The sequence below is a fragment of the Triticum aestivum genome, chromosome 7A (assembly GCF_018294505.1).
Source record: "Triticum aestivum cultivar Chinese Spring chromosome 7A, IWGSC CS RefSeq v2.1, whole genome shotgun sequence".
Classification (NCBI taxonomy): Eukaryota; Viridiplantae; Streptophyta; class Magnoliopsida; order Poales; family Poaceae; genus Triticum; species Triticum aestivum.
The window spans coordinates 278,832,788-278,843,037 of record NC_057812.1 but is presented as its reverse complement, the minus strand read 5'-3'; the positions used below and the strand labels follow the sequence as shown (position 1 = coordinate 278,843,037).

At 46.5% G+C, this 10,250-nt stretch overlaps 1 protein-coding gene across 2 annotated transcripts; it reads right to left on the bottom strand.

Annotated features, from left to right (window-relative positions):
* Positions 1-365: 365 nt before the first annotated feature.
* On the bottom strand, positions 366-2,693 carry LOC123152323 (traB domain-containing protein). Of its 2 annotated transcripts, none has more exons than XM_044571899.1 (7): positions 2,255-2,693; positions 2,041-2,156; positions 1,875-1,963; positions 1,710-1,784; positions 1,188-1,280; positions 964-1,065; positions 366-831 (listed from the first exon to the last, which is right to left on the bottom strand). In XM_044571899.1, the coding sequence occupies exons 1-7, from the start codon at positions 2,596-2,598 to the stop codon at positions 562-564; spliced, it is 1,089 nt and encodes a 362-aa protein (XP_044427834.1). In that variant the 5' UTR covers positions 2,599-2,693; the 3' UTR covers positions 366-561. The 2 variants fall into 2 exon arrangements, with proteins under 2 accessions (XP_044427834.1, XP_044427835.1); XM_044571900.1 differs by having other exon boundaries at positions 964-1,062; positions 2,255-2,686.
* Positions 2,694-10,250: the final 7,557 nt, after the last annotated feature.

Sequence of the window (10,250 nt, the reverse complement as noted above, 5' to 3'; positions counted from 1 at the left end):
TGGAGGCATGCGATGTGACAGTGTGGAGTAATGCTACACGTACAAACGAGTTACAAGCTTTTACAAAGAGGGTTAATTTGATTGGTCAATAGGTGGGGAGACGGCCCACCCCCCTGAAAATCACCTGAAAATCAGAGGGGGAGGGGGCAAGTTTATGATTGGTTAGTAGATGAAAAAAATCCTAGTCAGCGTGTAATTGCGTGTAACTCTTTGTATGTTTAACATTATTGGCCTGTAAACCTCATCCCCGATCCTTCGTCTGAAAGCATCGTCTTCTTTCTCCCCAAGTCTCTCTCTCGCTCTCCCTCACCTGCTCCCGATCCCCTTTCTCTCTCGTTCGTTACAAGACGCTGGGGAATCGGTGATTTCAAATTCGAAACTGAGGACAGAAATGTCCTTTTACACATAACATTGGGGCTGTCGGAAATCCCTTAAACGTCTTATAAAAGTTTACAGGGGGAGTACTTCACTTGACTTTACAATATCATCAAGCTGCATCGACGTTGCAAAGAGCGTGCACGGTTACAGATGTCAGTCTTTGCCACTAAAAATGGACTTCAGCTACAGCTTTATATGTACGGCGGCAGCCTGCAGCAGTTCGTACAGCGCCCAGAGCGCGAGCCCTATCACCGTATCCCTGACCAGGCCCTTGACGACGGAGCTAGCCCAGGTCTCCGACGATTCCCTGCCGACGAGGTCGCGGAACCTCAGGTCCCCCTGGTCAGAGATCAGCGCGTACACCACGCCGTTCATATGCCCCTTCCCGATGACCCCAACCACCGTCTTGCTCTTGTTCACCGCCTTGCTCCTCTTTAGGGACCAAGCCATGAACTGAGAAGCAAACATGCAAAAATATAAACATCCAGTTCATGCTTCATAGACAATGCTGGTTTGTTTTCAGACGAAGTATGAAGTACTAGGTTGGAATTTTCAGATGAAAGTTGCGGAGAAGCCATATGGTACCATGTCGCGCTCATGTATGAGAGGCTGCAGCAGTGAAGGATATGAGCTGCTAAGCTTCTCGTACAACTCGTACGGGCTAACCGCAGCTTTCTCATCCTGCTGCTAGTGAGCAGTCAGACATGCATGCATGTTAGTAAGACCAAGACAGGAACTGCAAAAACTGGTACTACTTTGGCAAATTGATGAACAATAAGATTGGAAACAGGAGCACAGGTAGCACTTACCGGCATATGAGTGGTTGAAGTGATTCCACGGAATAATGAGATTACGAGTTTAGTCTTTTCATCCCAGCTGAGGGATTTCAAAGCTCGTTCAAGCTACAAGAACAAAATGTGACACCATCAGTGACACACATATAACTAGCATATGAAAGGTCATTGGGTCGCCTTTGGAAGCTAAAGCGAAAGTTGCAGAAAGCCGGGAGAAAAAGCGAAAGCTTGCTCGAAACGGCCTATACCCTAACCCTCGGAAGCGAAGACGCAAAGCGTCACTTTTTTCAAAAGGAAGGAGTTTTTTCTGACTGAATCCATCCATAAAGCCGCCAAGGAAACGAAGTTCGTTCCCTTTCATCAAGTGGGTAAGGTAGGCAAACCACTTAAGCTTTGCCTTAGACTGACGGAACAAAGCTAAGAAGTAGGCTGAATGGAAAAAGGAAAGGGACAAGGGCGGTCGTCGCTTGGCGCGAAGGCTGCTGGTTCGGTACGGTACTAAAGGATCAGCTTGCTTAGTTGCAGATGTCCACATACAGTTATTTCAATAGGGCGATCCCCAAGAACGAGCTGAGCGCCAATATCTTCAGACACCCTCCTAGCTGCTCGGAACTGCATGAAGGTTTGATATAACAAAACAATCTGAGGTTCCGACTCGTTCCATAACAATATGTGAAAGACTGGCATGACCAAACAGAGTACCTCCTCCCCAAAGGGCCGGTTCGCGCCAGAAGAAATCTTGGACGAAAAAACAGCTAGGAGCAAACGCAGAGCAAGAGCACTCTGTCCACCTGCACCGTCCCAAAAAGATGGCAATGAAATCAGCAGCGTTCCATTTGTTCGAGGAACCTGAGGTAGCACATAGTACCCAGGTTGATGCTCCGGTTGACGGCTCCGAAGAACTTGGTGCCGCCGAGCGAGAACATGTTGGATTTCAACAGCGGCTCGCCGGAGGCGTCGTCGGAAGCGTACATGATCCCGGCTCTGCAGTAAGGGCACTGTAAAGGCACCGCTCAGATTTCGAAGAGGGAAACGGTGATGATATGTGACCGGTCGCGGTCGGTCGGGATGCTGGATCGTGCCTGCTCCGGCAGAGTTCGACGACGACGTTGTCGGGGCGGACGGCACGGAGCACGCGCTCGACCTCGTCGGCGGACTCCGCGGAGAGGTGCGAGGTCCCGAGGATCCACACGTCCTCGGGCTCAGCGAAGTCCGGCGGCCGCCACGCCGGAACCGCCCCGAACCGACGCCGCGGGACGCGCACCAGTGCGCCGGACTCGACCAACCCAGCCAACGCGGGGTCCGAGGCGGCTACGCTGGCACGCGTGTCGGCGAGCGACGCAGACCGGTAGTCGAAGCACGGCGGCGGAGGCGGCAGGGGCGGCCGGAAGGACGCGGCGGTGGATGGCGTGGGGCCCGCTGCCATTTCTTCCTCTGGTTTGTGGTGCCCGCGCAGACGCGCGGCGCGGGAGGATATTAGGCGAAATTATGGGCGGCTGCGGAGCGCTGGGTCCGGAGATGGATGGCGTAGATGGGCTGGGTGCCACTCGCGTAATCGCGTTACGCCGATCTCGGATGCCGATCGTATAGATTTTCGGCAGGATTTTTGTGACATGTTGGGCCCTGCACTAGGCCAGTTGCAATAAAAAAATAGTAATCCCAAACCCCTCCTATCAAATTTACAAACTTTTTCACATAGTTCTGAGAAAAACGAACTTTGTCACATTAGCAAGCTTATTCTAAAATTTTGAATTTTTAAATGTTCGTGATTTTTTTTCAAATTTTATGAACTTTTTTAGATTCATGGTTTTAAAGTCAACGGTGGACCGATATTTCATAAATTTACGTAGCTGCCCAAGAATTCACTATATATTCTTAAGCAACGATTTTTTATATAGAGAGAATGGCCCTCATAAAGCGAAAATACTAATTTGTTAAAAATCGGTCGAAATGAAGTTATAGTGTCATTGTTGGCTGGAATCGATATATTCGTGAGATCCAGATCACAATTTGTATTGACTAGGAATAGTGGGAATCCAATCCGACGACGATCAACCGATCAATGGTCGAGTTGTCGACCCTAAAAGCATCTCCAGCCATTCGTCCCCCCAGGACGCATAAAAATCGCCCCCTGGGGGCGAGCCGGCGATACAATTGGCTCTGGGGGCGGTTTCGCGCCCAGTCATCGCCCCCAGGCGCCGAAATTGGCCAACTTTTCAGCCTCATTTCGACGAATAAAGGGTCCATATGGGCGACAATAGGCCCATATTCGGCGTGGTTCGCCGTAGTTCCGCGTTCAATTATGCACATAAATTTTTTATCACATATTTCATCACAGAAATATCAAATACTTCAACAAAATAGTACAACAACAAATAGTTCAATACAAATTATATAGTTCAACAAATAAAAACTCATATTTCATCACACTTAAGTTTGTATTGAACTATGAGTTTTTATTTGTTGAACTATATAATTTGTATTGAACTATTTGTTGTTGTACTATTTTATTGAAGTATTTGATATTTCTGTGATGAAATATGTGATAAAGAATTTATGTGCATAATTGAACGTCGAACAACGGCGAACCACGTCGAATATGGGCCTATTGTCGTCCATATGGGCCCTTTATTCGCCGAAATGGGGCTGAAAAGTGGGCCAATATCGACGCCTGAGGGCGACGAATGGGCGCGAAACCGCCCCCAGCGCCGATTGTATCGCCGGCTCGCCTCCAGGGGGCGATTTTTATGCGTCCTGGGGGGACGAACGGCTAGAGATGCTCTAAGGCGTTGTATAATAAAAAGTCTCGAGGTTTGGTAGGCTGCATCGTTTTTGTCCTCCCTGCATCTGTGACTGAGCAGCACCTGACTCAGGTTACACAAGCCAAAACCACGTTGTGAACATCGCCGACGGGAATGGGCAAAGGGTCCGCCGAGACCTGCAAAGCGAAGGGCGTCTTGCGATGTGAAACAACAATTTTACACGGAAATATAACTGACTTAAGGAAAAGATCAAAATGCTCACGTTCCACACCGACTCGCACAAGCCGAGCACTAGACAACCTCAGTGGTCCGGGTCCGTCGCTCACACTCCGAGCCGACTTCTGTGAACGACGTTGCGCCTGCTCATACCCTGGTCGGCCAGCGGGTGAGCGACGCTGACAGGCAAGCCCGTCGCGCGAGAGGGCGCATGAAGTAGCGACGAAAACCACCACAGAGAGGTGGCCTCATTCGCGTACACGGCCCACGCGTCATGACCCTTGAAAAAAGGGCGGATGTGTGGCGGCCGCGGAGATCCGATGACCAGAATCGCAACACTGAGTAATCGACCTGAGGCGCGAGGCACAGCCGGCCATGTGCCCCGTGCGGGCCCAGCTGGTGCGGCCGAGGATCTAACCGACCCTGTGAGGGGACGTGTGTGTCGAACGCCCCTACTGGCGTGACTGGACCAACCTACACGGGTCGAAGACGCCGCCATGCGGGTCTGGCCTCTCTATCGCTCATAGGACCTCACACATGAGTGCGCCGCACAACACCACATGACCGGTGGCGAATATTGTAAGAAAATCAAGGGCATGCTCAAAGTTAATGATGTGGAAAAAAGTCACTAACTCCCAGCTCTTTTGTGCAAACAAGGTTAAAATTTGCTAGAATACTACTAGGAACATGTACTAATAACTACTAATTTTTTTTTGCATTGCTGAAGGGCAGGCTCAAGTCGATTAAAGCCTGCCTAGTTGATTCGCCGCTGCACATGACTGTGACCCTATGTGCATCCATGGTCCATCCGTCATGGACCTCCAGGGGTTGCCCAGGTGCGTGCCGTTCGAACATATCAGACGCCAACGAAAGTCCAGAGAGGGCCCCGCGGCACGCCAGTGCAAGATAGGCGGCACAGGAAGAAAATCCTATGGGACAGGGCCTCATAGTGTCCCTCATGGGGCCCCTCCTCAGATTTTGACACGTCATCAATGGCACACATCTTAAAGCGAGCCTAATTCCCTAATTAGTTTGTACGTACATCAACTAGATATTGCGCAGTATTTGTACGATACAGTATCAATCGGATCGATACTTTCCATCTAACGAAAGAGAACGAACACGGCGATCTTCTCGCTGGCTCGCCGCTGCATCAGACCTCGGCGCCATCGCGCCTTATCCCATGGCGACCCCTCCATGCGCTGGTGACGACGACCCTCACGAAAACGGCGGCGCCGTCGTGAGCTCTCCCTATGCCGGTGACGCGGACGTGCTCGTCGTCCCTCGCGGAACCAACAGCAACAGCCACATAATGATGTCCATCGTCTCCACCACAAACCTGCCAGCATCCAACTTGTTCAGTGACTTGGAGGTGCATACGGAAGCGCGGGCTGCTTCCTTTTCGTCGTCCCGGCCGCCGCTCGAGACTTCAGACGTTGACCTTGTCGCTGACACACGGCCCGCCGGTGGTAACAAGATGACTGTTTTTTTGACGGGTTCCATGTTCACTGCATCCTCCATGATGCAATCTGAAGCTTCAATGCCATCAGCTTCTACTCCAATTTCACATGTACATAATTGATGTCTAAACTATTGCCTCTTGATGACGAAATTAGATAAAGTTTAATTTTTGTATGATTGTACCGCAGGAGAAGGATGTAAATGCTAAATCCATCATTGCCGCCGCCTCCACACAAGCCGTCAGTGGTGGCGAGATGACTGTTGCTTCGACGGACTCCATGTTTGCTGCAACCTTTATGCAATCAGAAGCTTCAAATAGTGAACACATACAACATTTCGCAATGCCATCAGCTTCTACTACAATAACACAGGTATATAGTTGATGTGTGAACTATTGCCTGTGCATGACAAAATGATATGAATTTAAATTTGTGTATGAATGTACGTACTGCAGGAGGAGGATGTAAATGATAAATCCATACCTACAGTTGGAATGGCATTTAAGTCTGAGGATGAGGCATATGATTTTTATAACCAATATGCTCGTAAAGTTGGCTTCAGCATTCGAAAGAGCCACACGAAGTTGAGACGAGATGGACCACTTTATCAGAAACATTTGGTTTGCAGCAAACAAGGTGAACGAGAAACTCATTCATCGCATGACACCAAGAAAGAAAATGCCACCACAAGGTGTGATTGTGATGCCCGTGTTCAGCTTAGTATTTCTCGTGATGGCGTTTGGAATGTGCAAAAGGTTATTCTTGAGCACAACCATGATTTGGCAAGTCCAGATAAGAGGCACATGTTGAGGTCGCAACGTCGTATTGCGGCGTCTGATAAACTTATGATTGGTGAGATGCGTGAAGCCGGAATAAAGCCAGCCGAAGTGTACGGTTTTTTCAAGCAGTGGTATAAAGGACCCCATAATGTACCTTTCTTGCGGATGGATTCCAATAACCACATTGGTCCGCAGGAAGTATCTGGAAGTTAATGATGCACAAACATTGCTGGAATTCCTAAAGAACAAGCAGTTAAACGATCCTTCTTTTTTTTATGCTATACAATTATATGAAGAGGATTGCCGGATAGCTAATTTCTTTTGGGCAGATGGTCAAGCTATCATGGACTATGATTGCTTTGGTGATGTTTTGTCCTTTGACACAACATTTCAGACAAACAAGTTTGAAATGCCTTTTGCACCACTACTTGGAACAAATCATCATAAGCAGACCATTCTTTTTGGAGCTGCGTTGCTATGTGATGAAACCACAGATTCATTTATCTGGCTCTTCAACACATTCTTAACCGCCATGTCTGGCAAGGCACCCGCAACAATATTCACCGATCAGTGTGCTGCCATGGCGAAAGCAATCAGGATTGTTCTCCCAAATACAAAGCACCGTCTCTGTTTGTGGCACATTTATCAAAATGCTCCTAAGCATCTTAGCCATGTAATTTCAGACCATCCTAAGTTCCTTGCTGATTTTAAGAGATGTGTCTATGAGGAAAGGTCAGTGGCATACTTTGAAATGAAGTGGCAAGAATTGTTGACTGCTTACAACCTTCAGGATAACACATGGTTACAACAACTATATGATCTGCGTGAGAAGTGGGCTACTGTCTACCGCCGTGATTCCTTTTGCGCCAACATGACTTCAACTCAAAGGAGCGAAGGTATGAACAATGTGTTTAAGAAAAGATTTCATAAGAGACTTTGCCTTTCAGAACTCCTAGTAGAATATGATAAGTGTGCCGCTAGCCTTCGGGAAAATGAACTCGACGAGGACTATAGATCACGTCAGTCTAAACCGGTCACCTGCATTAGAAACTTACCTATGTTGAAGACTGCTGCCGAACCGTATACAAGAAGCCTTTATTCTGAATTTGAGGAGCAGTTTAAGCAGCAATTTTCTGCCAAGTGTCAGTTAGTATCCACTGAGGGGACAGTCAAAACTTACATGGTGTCACCTATGAAATATGAGGATGAGGCACTGGTTGTCTTCAATTCTGAGGATGTCACCATTTCATGTTCTTGCAGAAGGTTTGAATCCATAGGTACGAAAAAACATTTTGGCATTTTACTAGTTTACATCATAGTTGTCATTAAATCTGTACTAAAGTATGAATTATGGATAGGTATTCTGTGCAAGCATGCTCTGCGAGTGTTGAACATCAACGAGGTTTTCACTTTGCCATCTCAATGTATACTACACCGATGGGCGAAATATGCAAAGAGAGGATTTTCGACAAAGACCATCAAAAGTGAGAAGGAATCTTTGCAGACACGTGCGGACGTATAGCTCGGAAAGCAACATCTACTGCAATGAAGTGCTCAGTTTCAGAAGAACTACTTACAAAATTGGAGGAAGCTATAGATAAATTAGATCTGGAGGCAGATGATTTACTAAGCGAAAAAAGGCATGCCAAACATGAGAATATTCCTCAGAATACTAATGAGCATGCTTCCAACAATATACCTCAAAATACTCAAGACATATTAACAGGTAAAATATCATTCAAAGTCCCTGAAGCGATAAAAGGTCCAAAGGGAAAAAGATTGAAAGGTCCACTTGAAAAGGCGAAACCAAAGAAGTCGAAGACCACCCAAAAGAAAGGTACTACAACCACATTTATTCTTACTTTTGACCTCTAGTTTTTGAATTGACATTAATGTATTGCACATTCATATGTGTGAGCAGGAGGAGGTAAAAAGAAAGTAAAAAAAATGATCGGGCTGAAGAAGGACATGAAAAATCAATTGTAAGACAACTTACGCAATGTTCTTTTATGTCTTCTAAAAATAAATTTGTGGTAAGCAGTTTCGTACTTACTTACACACAGGGATTTGGAAACGAAGTAACAACATATGATTTTGCTGCAGAAGGTCCTCAACAGTATACTGTAAGACAAATTGCTTTCTTGAACATATTTCAGGCAATTTAATTGTACCCCAAAATCTCTAAACATTTGTCGTTTTATTATGAAGCAGGGATATTCGGAGGCAGGCCCAAGTTCTAATACTCCAAAACCAATCTTTGCAAATAATATGTTCAACACGGAATCTTCGACTAGGTTTATTCCGTTGATCCCTGGAGGATATACAGAACTTTTGCTACAAGCTGATCAAGCTTCGGAGGTGCTGCAAACTTCAAAAAGATTAGATTTTTGATGAAGCGAACCCTTCCTTACGCATCAAAGAAGTAGGATAGCAGCAGCAGCAGTATATTTTATTTCTTCTTGTCGACAGAGACCAATATATAAAGTTTCGTTTGAGACAGAAATAATAAATGTAATGGTGCACTCTCATGAGTGAGATTATTTTCCCCGATTAATTATCAGATCTTTCACACTTGAATACCATTTATTTTTGCCAGAATTTAATTTGTATTCATTCATCAGTCTTTATTTTCCCCACCCTTTTCTTTCCCATTGCACTTATGAATGTAGTAGAGCTATCTAGACTGATGATCCTGATCAGCATCACAGCTATATCTTTCATTTCAGCTCTTGGTCCTGGTCGACATCACAATTAGCTTTCATTTCTGCTCTAGCTACTGTGTTACACAATACAGCGTCAGTTGTAATCGTGTTTCTATTAAAGGTCCATCACCAACAGAAGGTCTGAAACTTACAACAGCATGTACTGATAAATAACACTCTCAACGTACCCAAAGTTTATCATGTATCAATAAATATCAGAAAGTTGTCGTTGGAATTCCAATTGTTTGGCCAATGCCAACATTCAGTCTTAAGATGCCACATACTACTGACAGAATTTGAAGAAGATCAACATCAATTTTAATGTGATAAAATATCTGAATGTTTATAATCACAACGCATAGATACTGTGATCACAGAACTCTGAATGTTTTTGTCTAATGATCTCTGAATGTTCACATCTCCGAATGTCAGAATGACTAGAAATCTGCAAGGTCGCCATGGGGAGATGGCTGGCTTGCCGCCGACGCCGGCGTTGCCGTGTTGGCAGGTTTGTGGTGGAGACGGTGGACATCATTATGTGGCTGTTGCTGTTGGTTCCGCGAGGGACGACGAGCACGTCCGCGTCGCCGGCGCAGGGAGAGCTCACGACGGCGCCGCCGTTTCCGTGAGGGTCGTCGTCACCAGCGCATGGAGGGGTCGCCATGAGATAAGGCGCGATGGCGCCGAGGTCTGATGCAGCGGCGAGCCAGCGAGAAGATCGCCGTGTTCGTTCTCTTTCGTTAGATGGAAAGTATCGATCCGATTGATACTGTATCGTACAAATACTGCGAAATATCTAGTTGATGTACGTACAAATTAATTAGGGAATTAGGCTCACTTTAAGATGTGTGCCATTGATGACGTGTCAAAATCTGAGGAGGGGCCCCAGGAGGGACACTATGAGGCCCCGTCCCATAGGATTTTCTTCCGGCGGCACAGAGGGCACTCTCACCCTCTCGTCCACGAAGCCCCCGATGAGATGAGATGGATACTTCAACATCTTTTATAGGAGTATAAAATATGATGTTCTTTGTGTTATTGTGCATACGATTGTGCAATGCGGTGATGTGCTTGATTATAGTACAGAGTGGTCGAAAGTGCGAGAGAACGGCTTGTTATCGGCGAGTGCGCTCGAACGATTCCTGACATCCCAGTTTCA

Excerpts from the sequence above, each read along its gene's own strand:
- LOC123152323 (XM_044571899.1), bottom strand. The coding sequence starts at position 2,598 with ATGGCAGCGGGCCCCACGCCATCCACCGCCGCGTCCTTCCGGCCGCCC. Across the intron at positions 1,964-2,040 it reads CAACCGGAGCATCAACCTGG|GTGGACAGAGTGCTCTTGCT; the intron begins GTACTATGTGCT and ends GGGACGGTGCAG. Across the intron at positions 1,785-1,874 it reads ACCGGCCCTTTGGGGAGGAG|TTCCGAGCAGCTAGGAGGGT; the intron begins GTACTCTGTTTG and ends ACCTTCATGCAG.